Consider the following 24,332-nt stretch of genomic DNA (forward strand, 5'->3'; position numbering starts at 1 on the left):
AGATAGATAGATAGATAGATAGATAGATAGATAGATAGATAGATAGATAGATAGATAGATAGATAGATAGATAGATAGATAGATAGATAGATAGATAGATAGATAGATAGATAGATAGATAGATAGATAGATAGATAGATAGATAGATAGATAGATAGATAGATAGATAGATAGATAGATAGATAGATAGATAGATAGATAGATAGATAGATAGATAGATAGATAGATAGATAGATAGATAGATAGATAGATAGATAGATAGATAGATAGATAGATAGATAGATAGATAGATAGATAGATAGATAGATAGATAGATAGATAGATAGATAGATAGATAGATAGCAGCCACCCCTTCGTAGCACGAAGCCACAAGGAAATCTGTACGAACTTTTTGGAAGAAAAGCTTCTTAGTTGCCGAGAAATTCGTACTGGTCCGGGGTTCGAGACCGGGACCAATACCGTTCCGGGGCGGTCGCTTTACCAATTGAGCTAACCAGGAAGCTAGCCATTGACAGCGCAAGGGCGAATCCATAAGCTACTGGAAGCACATGTGGCTTCGTGCTACAAACGGGTGGTTGTCTTCCTTCCCATCCTAACCCTTCCGGCACCTTGCGGATTTCCGCAGAACTCATTTGCAATATATACATAGATAGTACGCAAAGCACGCAAACGCAATTTCCCAATTTTCTCAATAGGGAGCGGGCTGCTCAATTTTTTTCGCGTTCTTGTCTTGGAGCTGGGACTCAAATAGAGGTCTATATTCATGTTGGAACAGCACAGAGACGAATCACGAAGGAAGGCTGAACAACACAAGCAACAAAACAAACAAAACTAACGAAAAACAACAAAACAAAACAAAAACAGGGCTCGTGTTGTTCAGTTTTCATCCGTGATTCGCTCCTGCGCTGTTCCAATATGAACACAAGCCTACTAGCCCAACTATTCATGCTAGTGATGCGCTGCAGGGTAAGGGAAAAATAATCAGAAACGACACAGAGTGATTTTTTTTTTCTTACTTTATGGCACACCACGAGCATTTGAAGACGTACCAACTAGTCCCTACTTCCCCCTATTTAGTCCAACTGTTGCTGCTGCTAGATGTGTATACTCTCACTCCTCCCTAAGTATACATTTTCGTTTTTTTCCAATTCTCTGTCTCCAGCGCAGTTCGATGCCAACCTGACGTTGCAGAGCACGTTCGGCCACCTGCGAAAGCGCGCCCGCTCTCTCCTGCGTTGCTGGAGCGAGGAGCGCGATGCGGCGCACATCATGTTCGACCGGCCCGGCGGCCTTCCACGCGCCTCGCAGAAGCTCATGCAAGGCTCCGAGGCGCACGTCCTCATCATGCTCGGCAGCGCGGGCCTGTCGCGCACCGGCCTGTTCTCGTGCCGCGTAGATTCAGGTGGCATAACCACCGTGGTGGACACGATCAAGCTGCCACCCATCCAAGACGCACAGGTGGAGCCGCTCCAGGTGAGATGGACTCCCGCCTTGTCAGAAATCTTTTTGGTGCGAAGCAGCTCTTTGATTAGCCTTTGTAACGCTGTCCGTCCGTGTCTCCGTCACTACGCACCACACCGCGTTCCCCCTGCCACAATTGTTGGAATGATGCCAAGTAGGTCAAGTTGTAGCTCCGCGTTCACGTCACTCTCTTCCTCAACCGCAGCAGCCGCCGGCTCCTGCCAACACACCAACTTGTGTTGCTCCTCCACCCGCTCGCAACACACTTCGCTCGCTTCACCTTCTCCACTGCCCGAAATGCTCGACCGCACATCGAGTGGAAACACTCTTTCGTCTCATTTGTCTGCGATGAAATCCAGCTCGCCTATCGTGTCTTTGCGTTTCGAAGGAACGTTTACTCGAGTAAAGGCTGCACCGAAATTCGCTTCGAACCGTTCTTTTAGCACCCGCGTCGACGCCCGTTTCAGACGGGTCAACAGCGTGCGCACCACTGCTGCTTCGCATGCCGTTATGGTTCCCTTCATGGAGATGGTCCATAATTTTAATGAGCCTAAAGCTAGACAATGAATCGGTTTATATTAATCAATTGTACTCTAAGAACTGTAATATCATTAGATTCACCAACATAGGTTTATTAGTGCAAGAAAAAATTGAGGCCAAAGTCATATATTAAATGCATAGCATTTCAGTCGCCCGGCTCCCCTTTGCAGTTTCTCATGTTGCATGGTCATGCTCAAAAACAAGTAGTCAATACAGGCTTAAAACAAGTCTAATAATCCTGAAAACATGTTTGAAATAAACGAACATGATCTAAAATATTATAATTGCCAAGAATAACAAAATAGTAGAAGCAATAAATAACTTCAGATTGCTAAAAACATTTTGAAAACATGCAGCTGACACCCGAGCCGCTCAAGAGAGGGCAACACCGCATCACCGAGTTAAAACGCTCGATACCGACCACCAGCGCTTCGCCGGCGCTTCGTCGCGACATTTGAAGGAGGAGACAACCTGACGCAACTCGCCGCAGACTACACATATCTGAAATGCCATAACAAGAAGGAAATCAGTTAAGCCCAGCAAAAGGCAGCGCACATGTCCTACACGCCGTTTTCGAATCTCTCTTACAGGAATCTACTCGTGCCGAGGAAACCTTGTTCGCTTTTTTCAAACGTTGACGTCATTGACGATTTGGTAAACGGAGCAGTGAGGGAACTCTGTGAACGAGAATCGCTGGGTGCCCGAGCTGTGAACGTCTTCAGGTGCACGTAATAGTTACGGATCTGCATTTAGCCCAGAATTTCGAACTACACCAGTTGCTACAAAAGAACGATTTTTCTTTCATCTTGCTATCCGGAAACTGCCGGTTCCCCGGACCCGTTGCTGGCGCCTTTCTTGTCTAGGGCGCGTCACCGTCACATTTATGAACGTTGCGGTGACAGACAACGCACGGTGATAGCTCGCTGCCGGCTTTTTCACTCTAGGAAGAACACGATGGTTTCAAAGTACGTAGACACAATTGCGACTCGGAATCGAGTTTTTGAGAGTGAAGCTCCGTAAGACCTCACGATGTCCACCCCACTTCAATTCGTCCAGATGCCATGCACAGTCAAAGCGTAGGTGCAAAACATCGGAGCGCAAAACCGTCCACAGAGCGTTTATATGGTTTAAAAATAGACCATCTGTCCATCTACAGTCCACACGAGCATACGTAAAGTGATGCGTCCGTTCGTGCATTCGGGCATCCGTCCATCCGTTCATCCGTCCTTTATACTAGTTCGCCACTTCAACGTTGACATTATGAACCTTAGTACCTATCTTCGCTCTATGATCAGCGTACACTTTATGGATATGCGTGGAATTTTTTTTTTGCTTTCTACAGCTGCAGAATTTGTGAGAACAATAACATGTTTCTGACAAAGCGCATTTGCGTGCACGCGTACGTAACTACACACAATTAAACGCGTACACACCTGCCCAAGGGTTTTGCAGGCGTGTGTATGAATTTCTCTTCAAAAGCTTCATGCGTGATGTCATGGAGTTGAAGGCGTATTTTTTATACTTGGTGACGTTGACACAACGAAACTTTTTGGGGCTCCATAGTGTCTAGCTTTGAGTTTAATACAAACAATTTGGTTCGCATTTGGCTTCTAAATTTCGGATTAACAGCAAGTATCTGCCACCTTAAACAGCTGCATTCTTACTCGCATTGACTGCACTTGCCACATGCTACCGCCGTCCTCCTGACGAGAGGGAGCAGTGGTACTGAGTCGATTACAAACGGACATTTTCCCAAATTTTATCTCTCTATGCCTAGCCAGGGGACATCGAGTTAACTTGTGCCTATTGTGCACGTTATAAAGTTGTTTAACTCACTCACTCATTCACTCACTCTCTGAACAACATCTACCCGCACTGTTATGAAGGTCTTTGCCCTGGCTGGGGCAGGTCTTCAATATTTCCTGTCCTCATTCATTGCACCTCAAACCTCTTTTCTGCCTTGCCAACTCTCCTCTATCCACTACGCAAAAAAAGAGCTGTGGGACGATGTACATCGCAACGGACCTCCCAAGGACCTCTGAGCCATAACGCAACGGGCTCGACATATAGGCGGAATCATCCTAAAGACACCAGAATAGCGGTTCTCCCATGTTCCTCGGTCAATTTAAGTATTAATGGTGAAGGTATTTTACTCTCGTGGCACTGTTTGAAGGCTATTTTACAATTTCAATGCACAGCTAACTGAAGCTAATCATCTGCGGTTCTTTTCATGCATTAGTTCGTATTTAAGGTGTATGTGTGTGACCACTAAAAGAAAGATAGCGTAGGCTGGCACTGAGCCGTTATTATGCAGATTATATCACCGTCGAAATCGTTCATTCATTCATTCATTCATTCATTCGTCCCGTTCTTGCATTTTCCGCTTCATGCCAGAGCCGATGGGACGTCCGACAACGAAGCGGTCTTTCCGTATTCAAGCTAATAATGTCTTAGGAAATCATGTTTAAGACCGACGTTCTTGTATATAGATACACCACTGGCGCAAAATCATTGCGTTGTAGCACTCAGCTGCCTTTGCCGTAAGGCTCCAAGAGAGAAACGGCGCTATTGTCGGTCACAACATAAGCATAAGCTTCACCCGTCACTGTCCCACCCAGGAAAAATTTGCATAAATGTGCTATTTAATCTACTTTACTCATTTGTGCGATGTCAAGCTCATTTCTCTTCTCAGACAAATCCTTCGGTTCACCCGTACCCTAGAGCAGTGCGAAGGCGCCCTTCGCGACAGCACCCCCAAGTTCTGTCGGGTGCTCATTCAGCAGGCCCTGGCTGTCACCGAGTTTGCCATAGGTGTCCACGAATAGTAACCATCCATGTTTTCGTATATTCTTGTGTGTTTACAATCAATTGTGAACGTACCCTACTATGGGAGAGCCATAAACTGTCCTCATAGAGAAATATGCTGTGTAAAGAGTGGCCACTGAAGCCCTTTCGCGGCCTAGCAAAAAAGGATCTCGCCAACCACTAGGTGGCATTCCCCTGTTCGCTTCTACTCCTTCTTCAAGGCACGTAACGGCTGCTTCAGAAAGACAACGAAAACCCAAATTTGGCCTCATTTTTTTGCAAGAAAGAAATTTTATTGATTAGTCCAATTTACCATAACCGCTCTACATCGTGTCTCGCCAAGGACGCTTAATGCTTTACCACAAAACTCAGTAAAGTCCGACTAGAAAGTGTTGCCTTTCTGTAATAGTTCGCACAAAGGGTGCGTATCCATGTGGTTTAGATGTGCGGTACATGTGGAAGCATGGGCGTGTAGCCTAATGGTAAAGACACTCGTTTTCAAACCATGAGGATACCGGTATAAATCCCAGCCTAAGAAAGAAACTTTTCCCCTATTTTATTTGCGCTAGAGACATTATCAGGTCTGACGAGCCACTCGTGTCGCTGAATGTAGCGCAGTATATAGCTGAGCTGCAGGACCCTACGGGAGTGCTGCTCTTTATCCAAGTATGTTTCTCTATGCTGTCCCGATCAAGACACCATACTATCCACCATTGGAATTACAGAGACTAGAGCTAGCTGTTACGTATTCATGTGGGCGAGTTTCCCAAACAGACACACGCAGCATCGCTGGTTTCTGGTCAGAAACTTGAATTTTCTGCCAAACTGTAGAATCAATTCTGACATCACCGCTCAGCCAAATGTAATGCTTTGTGTAGAGACGACGATCTTTTAAATAAAAAAAAATTGGCAAATCCCATATATTTTGGAAATAACGTTATGCGAAGCGTGCGTAAGCAAAGAGACCGCGTTGCAATTTATTGAGCGACGCATTATGAAATGACGCTAAATATATGTGTAGATGTCGCAAGAACATACATATGTTCGACAGTTGTTCACTCTTGCGCAACGATGCCAACAGGAACATGAGTATTAGCAACATTAGAAGCGTTGAGCTGCTATGAAGCGCTGGTGCTCGCGAGGGTGGTGGCCCCTGTACAACCCTACCTAAATCAACATCAGTGTATGGCACCTAACTACAATTAATGTAAACCCGACGTCCTTACTGTATCATAGGAGTACACATGTAATGTCCATAAAAGTGGATAGCCAGCACTGCAACCGTAATTGACATTCCATTAGCATTAGGGTCTATTGTTTTAAAAGTAGTTGCGAGGCCTGGCATGACTCTGCGGTTGAATACTTGATTGCCACGCAGAATTCTGAGTTCGATTCCTGCTGGGACCTTGACATTTATTCTTTGCATTAATCGGGCCAACGCTGGCGACGTGAGCTGTTTTCTTTTTCTCAACACTCATGCGTTAAAATTACCCATGTGTGTTCTCGTCGTTCCTGGGTAGATACTACACTCGGCGACAACTTTCTGTGGCAGCACAGCCAGGGTACAAAGGCCACGCAGGCACTTTTTTTCTACGCTCCTGCACATAGTCCACGAACGCTAACTTTTGTATACTTATCTTTTGTATACTTTTGTATACGTAATAATATGTTCAAGATTGTTTGCAATATTATGAAGCATTCCTCGCACAGGTTTTTCGCTCTTTGCTGTTTCTAGTTTTCTGGTTTTCTGGTGCGATTTCACCTTTTCCCTGCCCCGGTAAACAACGATGGCATCTCTCAGTTGCAGCAAGTTCACATCGGAGCTTCTGTGTGAACATGAGTGCGTGTTCATTAGGTGATCTGTGTTCATCGAGCAGGGAGACAGGAAGACAGTGGTGCATTGTGAAATATTTTGTTTTCCGCACATGCCATCACCAAGAGTTTGTGTGCGAGTTTCATCATTAGTGAAAGTGGGACTCTTATCAATAACCGCCTTTAAAGTGACACCGGCGACCTGCCAGTCTTCAGCAACACCAGCTGCTTGGAAGAAAAAGTGCGATTGGAAACTGGAAACTATACGTAAAACCAATGAATCTTTTCCTAAATTGTGTTGCATGCGTGGTCGGTGTTTCGGATGCCCAATATTGTTGATAAGACAACGCTCAAGATCGCGTCCGTCAGTGTCTAAGGGGGGAGTCGTTTGTTGCGCTTTGCCTGGGTAATAGACACGTTCGTTGACTGTGAAAAAAAAGCGTTCTTGGCCGAGTAAAGATTGCGTTTCACCCACTTGGTTTTACGAACGTCAGATGCCTGCTCATAACCGATCGGTGCCAAGATTTCTGCTTCCTGTTGTTGCCTTCAGGTCCCGTAAAAAAAAAACAGGAGCATATCTAGAAAGTTCTTGCGTCTCTATGGAAAACAACGATGCCAACCAAGTATGCACTGAAATTTAGGAAATGATTTTTTTGTTTGTTTTGCGTTGTTCTAATCACCCAGTACATGCTCGGCCGTATCTTTCTTTTCTTTCTCAAATAAATCTCAACGCTTCAAATAATTTTCGTATTCTTGCTCTTAAAAAATGAACATTTTATTTACTTCCTCCGAAATAAATGTATGATAGTCGTGCAAAAAAGTACACGGTGGACGCGCTTGCGAAACCGAAACTTAAGTCGCACGAAAACGGACGACTTGGGGTAGTAACAAATGTGCATAAGCTCCACCCATATAGCTTTGGCTGTGCTGCCACAGAAAGTTGTCGCCAAGTATAAGTGTCAATTACCTGTCGCACATACACGCATACTAGTAGCAATTACCCACCCACGGCTATGTGCCACTTTCTGGCGGAAAGTGTTTGACGACGTACGCGACGGGATACCTGGTCACTCGGTGATCAGAGGGAATGAAGTGGCACACGCCATGTCCTGCGTAAATCTCCCAGGCCCCCCTCTGTGTTGGCCGGATTCACTGAAACACGCCGAATTACTTGCTATGGCACGTTTAGAGAGGCGCGAACGATAGATGAGATGCGCAACAATCGCAGGGTTTATCCCGATCCTCCTCATTTCATGACGAGACGCGAGGCATCCCTGATAAGGCGTGCCCAAACTCACTCTTTAATGACACCACACATTCAACACTACATACAAGAAAAGACGGGTCTCCTGCTTGCATGGCATGTGGTGGCTTCCCGGATAATGCTCACGTTCTGTGGGAGTGTCCGGGTGGTCGCGCAGCCTTGGGCGAGAGCCTCAAGCACATACCTATAAACCTAAGACCTGCGACCCTGGAGGAGTGGCTGGCGAACTCCTCCCCAGACATCATGAAGAAAGTGCTCAAACATTTGAAACTTCTAGGCCTGTCTGATGGATAGGCTTTTTTTTAGTAGACCCGGACCGGTTTTTTTTTATTTTTAAATAAAGTTGTTCTCTCTCTCTCTCTCTCAAGCCATCTTATCCTCTCATACTAAGTTTGGTCCACGCCAAGATAAAAGTGTAAGCGAATAGAGCAGATGATGAACATTGGGCGAATATCACAGGTGAACAGCGTACTTGGAGCATACTTGGAGTGTACTTGGAGCGTACTTGGAGCGTACTTGGAGTGAAATAGGGATTAGATAGATAGATAGATAGATAGATAGATAGATAGATAGATAGATAGATAGATAGATAGATAGATAGATAGATAGATAGATAGATAGATAGATAGATAGATAGATAGATAGATAGATAGATAGATAGATAGATAGATAGATAGATAGATAGATAGATAGATAGATAGATAGATAGATAGATAGATAGATAGATAGATAGATAGATAGATAGATAGATAGATAGATAGATAGATAGATAGATAGATAGATAGATAGATAGATAGATAGATAGATAGATAGATAGATAGATAGATAGATAGATAGATAGATAGATAGAAATGCTTCGCATTCATTACTCACATTAACTACTTAAGCGGCAATGATGTACTGACTCTCAGTATAACAACCATTTGGCATGGCTGACGTCTTATATGTATTTTCAAGCTTTTACCGACCACCGTGCTCGACAATAACCGCACATGTATGTGTGCGCACGCGTGGATGCAGGCATACGTGGTGGCTCACGTGGGCGACACTGTGCACCTGAGCGTCACCAAGCGTGTGCACCTGAACCAGCCCCTGGTGTGGCGGCTGGAAGGGATGGAGCTCCAGGATTTCGAAGACAGCGAGACGGTGACGCTGGCGAACGTCGATCAGGGGGACGCCGGAGTCTACGAGTGTCACTACCGCGGACAAAGGGATGCCAGACTGCACGCATGGATACGGCTGGTCGTGGCCGGTGTGTGTCCCCTCTTTAGAAGAACCATTTCTTGGGCGGGTCGACGCTTGTGTTTGCTGAGCTTGTTATTCCCGCATTCCTGTCGCAATGCCTGAACCTGCCTTGTCTCTTCACTGTCCTGTATTCGTGTTTGAAGCATTGCGCCAAGAATGCTATTGAAGCATTGTTCCCTCTTTGTACTTCTCTTCAGTGATTTCGGAGGGCCGTAGCAACCAGTAAATGGTCTCATGTAATACGTAAAATAATAGTCGCCTTCTAGTGCGGGGTTATCGACAGCCTGGGTACATATCAATAGTATTTCGGGGCGACTCCTTATAGGGTTTTGTCAAAATTCCGAAATTAAGGTCTACACTGCAATAGTACGCTACGTCGACAGTGGGAAATCCGCTTTACTTTTGAAATGTATCAGCTTTAGTAGACCCCGCGTTGTGTTTTCATCATCCCCAAGTCATCTAGCCTGTCACCGCAGGTGCCGATTAAAAATTTATAAGAGTGATTCAGAGAGTACTAGTCCCATTTTTATCGACAGGTGGCCGCCATATTGTATTTACATGCCATGCTGCACAGGTGGTAAGGGTATACGTCATTAAAAATAAAAAATGTATATGTCTATAATCAGCAATGATTATATATAAACATGCTGTGAAATAAAGTCATCGAATAATAGTCGGAATAGACCATGTCTTAATCGCTGGTTCCACTTGAATATGCCAACAATGTGCTGGAGTGTAATTACAAAAAGTGTTCAATGATTTCTAGTACTTTGCACTCAACAAAGGAGGAGTGAGCCATCCCAATTGCTTTATTATAACAAGGTTTCCTGCCAAAGGTACCCACAACGCGTTCTAATACGACTAGAGGCCATCATCTTTACGCTTCCACAAAGATATCCTAATGTTCTAAATGTATATGAGAGGTCATTAATAGCCCTTGTAAACAGTGGGGCTACGTGTGTGCCACTTCAGCGTCAAGTTTGTTGAAAGGGACGCGTTAAGGTGTTTCTTTTGTTATCGTGGGTGACACACACATCTTACCTTTAATGCCTTGTCAAACAGTCCAATGCAATGTTTTTGTTTGTTTGTTTTTGGGGGGAGGTGGTGCCCGTGAAGATGATCAGGCGCGTTGTTTATAGAGCCTTACAAGCCACTTGTAAATTTCGCCGCTGAACCGCAGGTTGTCCTCAAGGCAAGTTCGGCCCGACGTGCCAAGAAGACTGTCCTCCTTGTCGTAACGGCGGCATGTGCCACGACACCTACGGCGTGTGCGTCTGTCCCGCCGGATTTGCCGGACCTAACTGCGACACCCGTGAGTGCAGAGGCACCTACTCTCTCTTTGCTTCGAGGACCCAGGGTCCTCGAAGCAAAGCTCGTTAAGTACAAATTAACCTACAAAAAATATGGGGAATCCACAGTGACGTGCGTCGAAAAGCCAGCCTCGTACAGATATTCATGCGTCAACTTACTTCCGAAACGTAGCTTTCAGAAACTGTAGACACAGCTACAGCAAAGTATTCGCCGTATTTTTGTAACACTCAGTGACTCGTAATATTATCCGCCGTTGTTGCAGCAAAGGGGAAAAAAAATTCCCGTCGGTATGCATTTATGCAGTATACGGTAGCAAGCTGCCAGTGACTGTTTGTACCATTCGTTGCTGAGTGAGCATCGTCACTCATAATGACTGGTGGTAAAGCATGGTAATTAAAAAAAAACACTTGTTCGAGTATACGCGCCCAATCAATACACAGAATCTAATCGCTGAGCTGGCCCTAACCTAAACTTCAACTAAAGTTTGGGGCCTCACTTATCGGTTCGTTTGCATCCTTTTCCCGTCCTTCTTTCCCAAGAAAATACGAAAAGAGGGCACGAATGGAACGGAAGACCGTTCGCTGTGCTTAAAAATACGCGAAACTGTAGACCGGTGTCTCCATCGAAAGATTTGCGGAAACTTGCCCGGTATTTCCTTTTATTTGAAATACTATAGCTTAGAGGAAAGTCTCATGTCTAGCCAGTCACTGTCTTGGCAGGATGTTATGCGGCTTTGCGGACATCATTACCAAAGAAGAAAATTCGCTAAAGAAGTATAGCACCATAACTATCAAGTGCTCAACTGAGGGGATTTAATGTAGTACAAGATACGTTAGTTTTTGCCTATTTAAACCCCGTGTTTACACACGAAGGCTTGATGCCGTATTAATGTGTGCTGTACATCTCATACTGCTCCAACAGCATGTGGTCCCAACCGGGTCGGTGCCCAATGCGACCGCGCTTGCACCCCTGGGGAATTGCAGGACAGTGAGCGCAGGGGCTGCGCACTGCACGTTTTTTGCAAACCTGACCCCATGAGCTGCTCCTGCGCGCCAGGATTCAAGGGACCCCAATGCAACCAAGGTAAGAGCGTGTAAAACAACACTCGCTACATATCACGTCACCTAACTGCTACTCACAGTGTAACCTAACGTGACCGTCATCACTGCGAGCAGCGCTTCGCACAAATCAACGCATAGAGAAATGCGCACGTGCCCTGCGACGTTGGTGGCGTCGCAATACGGATGTATACAAGGTTCAATCCTTCCTGAATAGCATCGTGTTACGTAGCGCGCCATCATTCTATCAATTCACTCCTAAATGTGAAGCACTTCATAAGGAATCAGACACTTTAACCGTATCTATCTATCTATCTATCTATCTATCTATCTATCTATCTATCTATCTATCTATCTATCTATCTATCTGTCTGTCTGTCTGTCTGTCTGTCTGTCTGTCTGTCTGTCTGTCTGTCTGTCTGTCTGTCTGTCTGTCTGTCTGTCTGTCTGTCTGTCTGTCTGTCTGTCTGTCTGTCTGTCTGTCTGTCTGTTCTCCTACATGTGGGTGACCCTGTGGTCCCCTCATTAACTTAGTTTATGCCAATATTGACATAGAAGGGCATCAGAGCATGCATGACAAGTAAGACTGACCGGTCATGACATAAGTAACGTTACAAAGCCTGTCGTGTACTTCATGAAACACTTTTCACGGGTGGCTGTTCGGCCTCCGTAGGGTACGAGATGTGTAAAATATGGGTTCCAGTGTTAGTCAGCTACGGGCAAGAATATCTTCCTCGTCAGACGTGGTTTTGACGAACGAGATGGAAAAAAATGTGAGGGAGCACTTTGGGCAAGTATTGAATGCCTCAAACTGGTTGATGTCACGTCGATCACTGTGCACAACAAAATATGAATTTCCGCTTGCGTCTACAAATGTTTCATAACTATTCCGACCAGACTGTCATCAGAATTTACCGAGACCAAATTGCTCGAGAAATTTATGAGGCGTCATGCATAGAACAACTCGGACCCAGCTAAAGGCCCTACTAAAGACTTAAACCCAGCTGTGTCAACATGCCTCCTGTGTCGCTCTCGAAGGTATTGCGTGTTTGCAAAACTGGTGGCATTTAGTATTGTCCTTAGCTTTTAAGTTTCAACATTCTAAAGGCCGCTTTTGATATATTTATACCTTGTGACGATCACCTTTGTTTAATCATTTAAAAGATATTTTTAATGCGTTTTTAACACGAAAGTGTTTTATGGCGGGGTACACCAAGACTTCTATGAGTACTTTCATCACGGAACTCAAATAGATAAATACTCATGATCAGATGACAAATAAAAAAGCGTTCCGTCTATGGTAGTCAAACCCATTCCCTCTGGGTCCACTACAAACTCATGCCGCTCATGCCGGGCACGTTTCTTTGGCATCCTTACAATTTAAATATCTGTGGCCAACAGTACCATCGCAGCATATAACATTCGCCCTTTCGTCACCCGCATCTTCGCTACTCGCCCCGCCGTGGTGGTCTAGTGGCTAAGGTACTCGGCTGCTGAACCACAGATTGCTGAATCGAATCCTGGCTGCGGCTGCTGCATTTCCTATGGAGGTGGAAATGTTGTAGGCCCGTGTGCTCAGATTTGGGTGAACGTTAAAGAAGCCCAGGTGGCCGGAATTTCTGGAGCCCCCCACTACGGCGTCTCTTATAATCATATGGTGGTTTTGGGACGTTAAGCCACCCGTATCAATCAATATTCGCTATCCACATCCTTGCGCTGTTTTGCGCACACCTTCCGCCGATGAGCCGGTCTTCCGCCGAAGAGGATATCCTGCTTCCTTGGTAGTTTAACTCTGCGTTCCCTGCACGTGGCTTCTCGGCCTCCATCTCTTCTCTTTCACAAACCCACGTGAATTCTTAAGAGAACAGCCTGGCTGCCTTCCACGATTCCTGCGCAACATTTGCTACGACTTATAAGGACCAAGATTTGAGTACGGTTTTCCGACGGGTACGGGTGAATGCGTCAAATAACCCTAACTCCACTTTCGAACGTTCGTTTTGGTTTTAAATACCGATGATTTCTGAAGTTTCACGTGACAAAACCATGGATATTATTAGGTCGCACCGCGAATATAGTGGAAGGCTCCGAAAGTCCAGCAGATCACTTTTGTTCTTTCACGTGCATTGGCATCGTAAGGTACACAGGCCGTGTCACCTCCATCAAAATGCGACCACCGTAGACAGGATCAAACCTACGCCTTTAGGTTCAGAAGCCGATTACCATAATGACTGTACCACCGTGGCGGGCCTGCTTCAGAATGTTCTTGATTTGAAGACTTGACCTCTTGTAAGTTGTGTCGTATAGTGAGCGCAAAGTGAAGTTTGTTTTTATTTCGTCTTGTTTCGTCTTTTTTTTTCTAGGTAACATTAGTGACTTTCGTGTACTGTGCCCTAAAGTTGCTTAATTTTTCACTTTATTCCACCTATTAATAATGAAAAAAGCGCTTAAAAGTAAAACTCCTGTATACGGAACAAACACGTTCCTCTACGAGACATGTGCGCGGCACGCCAATGGACAACATTAAGAAGCGTTAAGTGTGTAATACACCAGCACTTTCCTTCATTTGATCTCTTCGATAAATTTGTACTTTCTCCAACCATTCCACGTTGAACGCGCAGAGTGCGAGGCCGGTTATTACGGCGCCGACTGCCTACAGCAGTGTCACTGTGTGGTGGACGGTGACTGCGACTCCATCACTGGACAGTGCTCGAAAGGATGTTCTTCAGGGTGGCTGGGCGAATCGTGTCACATTCCAGGTGAGGGCATCTTTAATTTGAATCACATGTGCGTGACATCACCCCGTGAAGTGTTAAAAAAGTGATTTATTGTTGTTGAATGAACAACAACTTAATGAGTGATATACGACACGCACAACTACATGAAGTTAGCTTGTAAAAACTGACGCTTAATTGAGCTCGTAAAGATTAGTTACAAAGGCATTAACAGCGCATAAATGACAAGGAAAAGGAACTGGATAAGTGCAGAGAAACTTCTAAGTTCCAACAGGATTTATTCCAGTGAAGTGCATATACATATAACATAGGAAGGGCAACGAAGTAGAAACAATGTGAGCACATGGCTGGTTATTATGAGGTGCGCGTCAAACGTACATTCACATTTGCCCTTAAGTCCGCCAAGGTAAGCAAGCTATTTATTTCAAAGTGTCATATATAGTGTAGATGATTAATCGCACCCTATAACCTCGTTACTGGCACTAATCGCTGTCGCCTGGTAAGCCACTCACTCGTCACTTGTCGCTGCACGTTAACTGAGCAGGGTGGCCTGGCCCACGTGCTCAGTAGCCTCAAACAGAAAGTGGCTCGACCAGCTGCTATTCGTTTCAAAAGTGGAAAGGAAAATGAAGGTGAGAATGGGAAGCAAGAAAAATCAGAGATTGTCCCGTGGAGGCTCCTTGGAAAAGGCGCAGGCGCAACTGCCTTGGTACCGTTGGTGTTCGTCGTTCGTCCACGTCCCCTTCACGACCTGTGTAATCGGGTGGTGATGGTCAGACTTGTTGAGGCCTGTAGACGCGCTAACCGCTCAGCCATACCGTTCGTTGCGGGACACTTGATGGTGTCCACAGCGTCGCATATTTGCTATTTCGCGTTCCGCTTGCGTGTACCAGGTGTCCCGGCACGTGCGCTGTGCGGATAGCGTAGGCACAAGCCTTTAGTTTCCTTCGATAGCGTCTGTCTGCGGACAGGTAAGCAGAGGTCTTCGTAATTCTTTAGAGACGGTGCGCCGACACGCATATGTATGTATAAATTGCGCTACGAAGGACCCCTGTGTTCCAGCATAACTGTGCACTCGTCGATACGCGCTAGTCATGTGTATACGCCCTTTATCACTGTAATTAACCAGTTGGAAGCCGGTGCGTTTAGGTACGAAGCTCCTTAAGGCGTGCGTCGGTCGTCACCTGTATGTATGCATGTATGTAGTAAACGTGCACTTCACACCATATCCAAGGAGTGAATGATGATGAGTGGGGTGAAGCTTCGGAGGGTTTTATCGGTAACCCAGGAATCATCCGCTGACCGCGTCAGTCCGTCGTCTGTCAGTCTGTTTGACGAAGGGACGGATGGACGGACGAACGCACAGACGGACGCACGGATGGACGCACGGGTGGACGGACGGATGGACGCACGGGTAGACGGATGAATGGACGCACGGGAGTACGTACGCGCGAATAGACGGGCGGGCGCACGGACGGAAGCAAGAACGAACGGACGGACGAAAGCGCGGACAGGCAGCCGGACACTTCGCTCCATTCATCATCATTCCCTCCGTGGATAAGCTGTGATGTTTTTGCCTCTACTTACCCTGTCGGGTTTCGTTATTGTGTCGATGCACTCGTAAAGCTGATCAATGTTTTATCAGCTTGGTCTTGTATTAAAGAAAAGGCACGCTCAACCAAACAAAAAAAAGTGGTGGCAGAGAGCTGCACACGCCACGAAAGTTGCGTAATTTATCTCACTAAATGGCGGTAACCTCGGTTTAACACTGCCCCAATCAGAAATTCATTGCTCTACTTATTTTGGGCACTTTGCAGCAATACGCACAAAGAGTGGAGAAATTCTTTATTAAAGAATTAGGGGTAAAGAGTGCTCCAGGGAGAAACTAAGTACATAAACAAAAGACGTTAAAATTAAACATAGAAACGAACAAGGGTCTTATAAAAAATAATTTATCCAGCCAATGTGCACATCCGGTCAAACAATGTCTGTGGCTGAACACTACTCCAAGAAGTGTTTGTGGGCGTGTGAGTGGGTGTAGTGTGGCAACTAATAGGTTGGGGATCAGACCGAAGTCTCTCTTAGATCAGCACAACGTCATCTCATACGTAGGTGACAGCCCCACGACATCAACCAAGTCATTGCCTACGCTGAAGCCCAGCTGTCCGCCGGGCTCGTACGGGAAGACGTGCTCGCACCACTGCCACTGCGCCGATGGCGAGGCCTGTGACCCATCTTCGGGCGAGTGTCCGGGCTCTTGCCAGCCGGGTTACTCAAGGCCCACCTGCTCAGGTGAGGCTATCTCCTGCGGTGCTTTTAAACACATGTATCGGCTTTGTGGACTCGTCGTCAACTTGTCACCTTCCGTCTTCCAGTCTGCAAGGAGTTCTTTTCTGAAGTAGCTTAAAAACATTCATTTTCAAAAGTATAACTGACAGACACCAACCTTCAACATAGAGGCACAAGGACCACCCTATGGATTTCTCAGAAAGGGTAGCTTTTAGCGAAAAAAAAAACATTTTGGCCGGCTACGTACTAGAGCGAAGGCTGGGGACGATGGAGCTTGTGCAGATGTCTCCTCCTTTTTTTCACCCTTACCCTCAATTCCCTTCCCTTCCCAATCTTTCTTTGTAGCAAAGAATGACACCCGCTGCTGGTGGTATCTGTCACCCATGTCGACGTCATCGCTCTAATTCAAAGAGTGTGGGTCAGGGCACAGAACTCCCCCACTATTCGAGCAATTTCTTTGCTGTTCTATACAGGGCTACGCTGCGCTACACCATCTCCCTTGCTCATTTCGCTCCCCGTCGTCCTCGATTTCCCTTCGCTCCCTTTGGTATACAAGGCTACGCTGTGATGCGCTCTCCTTTTTTTTCCCTCTTCATTCTCACTTTTCTTTTCTACTCCTTGAAATGCTATGCTATACGACACTATCCTATGTTTTACCCTCTCCCCACCTAATTTCTCACTCTCTCGCTCACGTTTTAACTCTTTGCTATCCTATGCTATACAAGACTATGCTATGAGGTGCTATCTTCCCTTCTTTGTTTCCTCCTGACCCTCACTTCTCTTTCCCGCCCCCTCACTCTGCCATGCGATGTTATAAATTATTTTTCCTTTCCTTCTTTCCCATTTCCTCAAGCTCACATAAATTTTCACTTCACACTACCCCTCTTGATGCACTATACTATAGTAAAAGGCTTGCTATGCTTTCTCCTCTCCGTCTGTTCGTTTCGATGTCCTTGCTTCTCACTTTATATACTCATGTTTCTTTCGTTCTCTCTCTATTTCTTATTTCTTTTTCTCTCAATATCTTTCTCTTATTATTCGCGCACATAGCAATGCAATCTTGTGGTTCGTATAAATGTGTGTTCTGCTAGCGTTCTTCGCTAGCTGGCTGGCTAGAACATTCACCTTAAGATCGAGTTTACGCGGGTTCGAGTTCCACCTCACCAAGAGATTTTCTTTCGTTTTATTTGTTTCTTTTTTTCAACTATGCACCCCTATTCTCCTCCCCTCCTTATAGACCCCTTAAATGATGCGAGATGCTGCATAAGAGGTCTCTTATGCGGAAACGCACTGAGGGACGGGGTTGGAGCTGCGTTTCTTTTTGTCGCTTCTTTGACGCCACTTCCGTTTCTTTTTTCTGTTTTTTTTTTCGTGTGGAGCGGCCGCAGGCTTCTGGAATTCCCGTTGCTTTCCTTTTTTCGCTAAAGTGTTTGCTTGGGCGTGTTGGTACAACATACTGAAAAAGAAACAGTGCGAGAAAGTAGAGACCAAACGAAGAAGGACACATGCGGAGCGCTGTTGTGTCTATATATGTGTCATTCTTCGTCTGGTCTCTCGTTGTTTCTCGCGCTGATTCTTTTTCGCTATTTCTTCTTTAGTTTTTTTTTTCTCTCGTTGGTAGCGACAGCCGTGTGCTGAGCGCGAACTGGCCTGTGCTCGACAGCGCCGATGAAAATACACGGGTGCATTCGATTACAACTTTCTATGAGGTGCGGCTGCATGGCTAACTTGCGAGCCAAACTAGATCCGTGTCTACCCTGATCCGTGTATGCGCAAATTTCCATTCCTTTTCAGTCGTGCGTTGAGAACCCTGTAATCAGGGGCTCTACCAAAGCATGTGACTTAAAGTACGAGTGGCAGTTTCATTCAGGGTTTGTCGTATTGAACTCAGTTGCCTTCTGACGCACGCTCTAACGCGTCCAGATTCCAAGAAAAGTCCCTAGGGAAGTCAAGCGGCTTAATTATTAACGTAATCACGGCAGGATATCTGGAAATATTATGTGCGCATTCAACGACCGACGCGTCAACCGTAGTAACTAGTTGCTACCATGATGGTTCGAACTTCTGCGTGCCGTCGAGCTTGCTTTTACACCATGCCGGTGCCGCACGGATGCTTTTTTTATTTCATTTCATTTTTATTCCTTAATGACCCCACTGAAAGGGTAACGCATAAGAGGAATTAAATACCATGTTTCAATACAGTGCAAAGTAATCTGTCGAGGTGGTGAAAATATAGATCGTGATATGGGTCGGCTAACTTACCAGCCGAACTAGATTTACCAGCTAAGAGAGAAAGAACAGAGTACAATTGAATACACTAACCACTGATGACGCAGTCTATAGATATGTGAGCGCCATCTATGCATTGAACTGTGTTTTAGACTCTACTAATTCTTTTTTGCGTCATATTATAAAATTATACGGGGTTTAACGTGCCGAAACCACGATATGATTATAGGAGACGTCGTAGTGGAGGGCTCCGGAAATTTCGACCACCTGGGGTTCCTTAACGTGCGCTGATATTGCGCAGACTTATACCGTTTCGCCTTCATTGAAGTTTGACCACTGTGACCGGGATCGAACCCATGACCTTCGTTTAAGCAGCCGAGCGCTCAAGTCCTGCTCTACCGCGATGGACTTGCAGCATATATCGTATACGCACACAGTGCTTCCATTATTTTATTATTTTTTTCTGGTTCTCCTTGTTGTTACGTCTTTCTTCACTACAGATATCATGTTGATGGAATAGCCTGCTCTAATGTAGCCAACCTCCTCATGTGTCTTCATATACAAATGAACAGTATAGTGCGACACTTCTCAATGACAAAAAAATGGCCCCGTATCTGCATTTAATCTGCAAATGTCGTCGAAAGACGATAGTCTTGCGTGTGGAGAGAGTGAACAATTCGATGTTCTGGGCAAGAAAATCGGTGAATAGTATTTTGTAGGCGCTGAGTTAGAGTGCCCCAAGCGTGCAGCGGAGGCGAACGAGCGCATAAAGTCACGTCACACGTGAGACATGAGCGCCACCTAGCAGTCTTCTTGCAAAACGAAGCACGTGGCTCTGAGACGTTTGTGCGTGCCCGTCTCAGAGGTGACAAGGTGAGGAATGCAAGGCGACGGGTAGGTGCCACCATCATCGCGTCTTAGCAAAGCGTTGAAAACACTCACCTTTTCGTGCAAGCGTTGCATGGTAAGCGCAGCGTGATAAGCAGTACGGTCTTTAATATTACATATGTATGCATTTGCTAGTAAAATATGCACATGCAGAATATATACGTGTTGTTATGGTGCCCTACACTTGCGCGATAAGTGCTTACTAATTGACAATTGCACAAGTATGAACGCTGAATCTTGAGCAACATTGGTGGGCGCTGCGGATGGGGTGGGCCGTTTCAAGTAACCGGTGCCGTTAATAGTGGACAAAACAAACAAATGTACAGACATACAGACAAACAGACAGACCAAAATTTTTGCGTCGAAGGTTCCCAAGAAAGACTATCATCCTTAGAAAGCTTCTGTGCAAGGGAAAGATTGTAACCATGGCCCTTTGTCCCCGTTCAACGTACAGATCACTCCAGAGACATAGTACCGAGTGTGTGTTTCCACGTATAGGTACGCCAGGGGCATCTAATGCGACGCACAAATAAGTCCAACGTGTTTCTGAAAGGAAGCAAGTTTGATTTGAAGTGCTGTTCGCGTGGGCTTGCCCGCGCAGAGTGCCTGTCCGGGATGTTCGGCGATAACTGCTCCCTGACGTGTCACTGCTGGAACGGCGACCAGAACTGCATGTCTGACGGACGATGCCACGATGGCTGTGCTGCCGGTTGGACGGGAGAACGCTGCCAACAAGGTACGCACGCCTATTCACATCGCGACAACCGGTGTTAGGCGACAGAAATCTGAAAAAACTGGCTGTTTCGAACAACATCTTAGCGCAATGTTGAATATTGCACCGAAAGCCCCAGAAGAAATGTCAGGTTGATTAGTTAAATTGGTTCAATTATTAAATGCAAGAGCCCGTTGTTCCAAAAAGCACTTCTGTTTTAAATTCCTACAACATTCGTGCCTACGGCTGGCATTATAATGTTGTGGTAGTTTTTGGTAGTCATGCGTGAATCTCTTTCTCTTTAGTTGGTTGGTCGCTTATTTTTTATTGAAATAAAAAAACAAATGAAAGAGTTGGGAATTCTTGGCGATGTCTGCCCCTTTCCACGTGGTTTTTAGGATAAAAATAAAAAGTTCATATACAAGAAATAATATGTACAGTACCACGTTCGGCAAGTTTTGAAGTTTTCGTTTGAAGTGAGCACCAATACATTACATTGCATTAAAGTGGACCTGGGCAGAAAAAATTAACGGAAAAACATAAAATGATAAAAATTGAGGTGAAAAAACGCTCTTCCTGCACAAATACAAACGCACTGCACACTTTTCTTATAATTCACTCAATATTCATCATAAATATGGTTGATTGACTGAATGATTGATTTGTTTATGTCTGCCTGCTTGTTTGTTTGTTTGTTTGTTTGCCGTCAACAATAGCAATGTAGTATTGCCCACCATGTTAACTGTGGGAGAAATAACAGTGATTACTTTTGTACAACCATTTTTTTTTCTTTCATCGTTTCTCTCTCCTTCAGCTTGTACAACTAACACATTCGGGCCAGACTGTGCGTACGAGTGCCACTGTGCCGAGGACAGTGGCGCATGCAACCCCGTGTCCGGAACCTGCAGTGCCTGTGAGCCCGGATACCAGGGCCTCAGCTGTCAGGAAAGTGAGTCGGCCCCCACTCGTTTTCGTGCCTAGGTGTGAAATCGGTTGCAAGCACAGGAGAAAATCTTTAAGAACCCAGCAACTCAAAATTCAAACACGATGGCTATTAATTCGAGATAAATGTGAAGAAAAATCGTTATCCATGTAATGTCGCTCTCGTCAACGTTTAGATAAGGGGACCAGTCCTTGGGAGGGGAGGGAGGGGGGAATGACTGCTTTTTTCATAGACTATATTACCTGAGACATGTGGACGCCCCCATCTTGGGCTGTTAAGCTGATGTTTTCTTGTTTTTGTAGATTGCGATGTGAAATAATAATACCATAAAACATCGTATGCGCCAACTCGACCACACTTTTTATGTACGTGCGTCAACAGTAACACTGTTTGGTTAGTCGGTAAAGATGCAGAACACAATAGTTAACAGCCCAACATGGCGGCACTGAAACCTCTCCGTAAAATAGTCTATGGTGGTGTGTTGAGGGAAGCACGTGCTGCCCAAGAGAAGGTGAGTCGTGACGTAAAAAAATATGGCTCCTGCGTCATTCCCTGTTCAACCATTTTTAATCATTTCTTTGTTTGGGTTGAACCATGTCTTGCTGGTTCTGGTTCGCCATTCGGATTGAGACAATTGAGGACACCGAAAGCAACAACTTCAGCCCTAGATCCTTATCATGCTTAAGTGACTGTTTTACTTCAAAGATTGCGTGGGTGAAAGTGCTCTCTTCTCTAAAAAAATCAAGATGCAGGCAACGAATAATAATAAGAAGAAACTCTACAATCTAGTTTTTTTTTTCAGTTTCAAGCCCTACGTTTCTAGGCCGAAGAAACCTCAAATCGAGGACCCTTTTTTTTAATGAGGACAGAAAAGGCTACACTTTGCTGGAGAGTCTTTTCTTCTTATAATTTTACCCATCGAGACAGGTATCTTTTGGTTATGTTTACTTTTAAGACGGAGAATAGAATCGCAGGTTAACCACGTGTGTGCCTGGTTTACAACCCCAGAGATCCAGTAGGGGTAATGTAGGTGTAATGTACGCAGGACATGAAGTGTGGGGTGAGCTCTTAGCATACTAAGTTCGTACCACATTCGCAATCTTTAAACGCATCGCAGTAAAGCAAGACACGCTGCGCCGTTGTACGTTGCTTGAAAATCTACTGTATACTCACTCTCATGTGTGATTGATTTACTGTTCTCACGAAAGCTTGTACTGCCATTTGTATCTCGGCATCATATGTGGCAGAAATTTTCGCGTTGTCGGTTACTGTACTTCATAAACTGCCCATTACCTAATGACACAATTCGAGGACTGGGTGCAGCAAGAACACCACTGTAAGAATCATAGAAGCCCTAAGACACGCAGAAACATGCATAGTAGGTGTTTCAAACACTCCCCTCTCCCTACAAAAGTTTCTGGCTATGTCCCTGGTTCTGGCATACACGTTGCTGAATCATTCATACTGGGCTCAACATTCAATGAACAAAAAAAATGAACGTTGCCTCCTTCGGGAGCAAGCTCTGGCTTGTGTTCAAGAAGGCTTGTGTTCGTCATGATACCCGTCGACTCGAGTGTCCAAATTTCTGTGACTCCTCTTGTCTTGCGATTGAAAGTGTGGACACGTGTTAGAGCGCCGAGGCAAAGGATCTACCTTGACTTGTATGACTTGTGTTTTTATAATAATTTTTGGTGTTTAGGAAGGTCAACTACGCATGGTTTTCTTTCTGAATTTTTTAGAAGCACTCGTTTATGTCAATTCGTATTTGCAGAAACTGCCAAATGCCTAAATATTTTTTTCAAAAAGCACCAATTTCTGACTGATTCGTAAACATTGCTGGCATTAGTCGAACTTGAAAGATAGGCTATATGTAAGACACATAGGACAAAGAACTTATACTATAAACTAAGCATCACTACTTTTTTTTCTCTTGTTGCTTCCTGGTGCGGTTCTGCGCAACAGAGTGCAAGGCGGGAAAGTACGGCGAGAACTGCTCGGAAAGCTGCTCCTGCCTGCACGGCGAGACCTGTGACCACGTCAACGGCAGCTGCCAGTGCACGGGACGCCACCGGGGTCACTCGTGCGACGAAAGTAAGACACTCTGCATCACTGTCACAGTGCGCGTATAGGCAGTGAGCACCACCTTGTATTAATTAGCATATCATCATCATTGGTTTTCTCACTGTACACTGTATGGCGGATAGTAGCCAGCGCTGTTACAGATTCATCTTGAAGACATCAAATTAGGCAGTTATACACACTTATATTTGATGTCACCGATTCATTGAGAGGAGCTTGAAATGCGTTTCACTTGCCGAACAGATTTCCCGCTCAATTCATTGGCCGAGGGTGAGCGTGGTTCAGTAGCGTCGAATCTCGTTGAATCGCAGGTAGTGCAGCAGGTTCCTCTGAAGGCGTTGCTGCGGTTTCTCAGAGAAACAGTACTGAACGATATATATTGTGGCTGTGAATCGGCGATGTTTTAGAGCATGGGATCGGCAGCCTGCGGCCCACGGCTTGACGTCAGAACTACCCTCTACGCCCCCCCCCCCTCCTCCGACACCCTTACCTCCCTGATGAAACCTCCCGACTACGTGATGCACACCTCCACGACTTTGTGCAACTGTCGCTGAGCAACGTTGCTTTAGATATTTGCGAGTTGGCTGAGGATGATCAGCGTCGTATTGAAAGGATTTTTTTTTTGCTTCTAACTATATGTCGGTAAATCATAACCTTGTTCCATGCGTGCTGAAAATATACATGATTTATAGTCGTTTTTGTAAATCATTATCTTTAATTCAACGAGTCTTTTTCTTTGCTTGTCAAGCTCCCCCGCCCCCTGCAAACACACACACACAACACCGTGTGGCCCCTGTCATGTCGGTTCCACGTAACGTGGCCATCCATCTCAAAATGTTGCTGATTCCTGTTCTAGAGTATTAGTTGTGCACTAACGTAGTCTTAATGAATTTGAAGTGTTGTCGTAGACTGCTCCCCTCTTTCATTCTTTCATAACGCTTCTTTCCTTCCCAAACACAGCGTA

The 24,332-nt window shown here is 45.4% G+C and overlaps 1 protein-coding gene across 4 annotated transcripts in view; it reads left to right on the forward strand.

Annotated features, from left to right (window-relative positions):
- Positions 1 to 24,332, forward strand: part of LOC119167455 (uncharacterized) — a 47,731-nt gene that overhangs the window by 4,273 nt on the left and 19,126 nt on the right. For 3 of the 4 annotated variants that reach the window (XM_037418932.2, XM_075890798.1, XM_075890810.1), the window contains exons 2-10: positions 1,163 to 1,473; positions 8,903 to 9,134; positions 10,308 to 10,439; positions 11,360 to 11,521; positions 14,115 to 14,252; positions 16,341 to 16,520; positions 20,236 to 20,370; positions 21,161 to 21,295; positions 23,252 to 23,380. In XM_037418932.2, coding sequence (XP_037274829.2) covers positions 1,163 to 1,473; positions 8,903 to 9,134; positions 10,308 to 10,439; positions 11,360 to 11,521; positions 14,115 to 14,252; positions 16,341 to 16,520; positions 20,236 to 20,370; positions 21,161 to 21,295; positions 23,252 to 23,380 — 1,554 coding nt within the window. The remainder of the gene's footprint in view (positions 1 to 1,162; positions 1,474 to 8,902; positions 9,135 to 10,307; positions 10,440 to 11,359; positions 11,522 to 14,114; positions 14,253 to 16,340; positions 16,521 to 20,235; positions 20,371 to 21,160; positions 21,296 to 23,251; positions 23,381 to 24,332) is intronic. The other variant, XM_075890805.1, reaches the window with a different exon arrangement.

This window comes from Rhipicephalus microplus, chromosome 1, assembly GCF_043290135.1.
Source record: "Rhipicephalus microplus isolate Deutch F79 chromosome 1, USDA_Rmic, whole genome shotgun sequence".
Taxonomy (NCBI): Eukaryota; Metazoa; Arthropoda; class Arachnida; order Ixodida; family Ixodidae; genus Rhipicephalus; species Rhipicephalus microplus.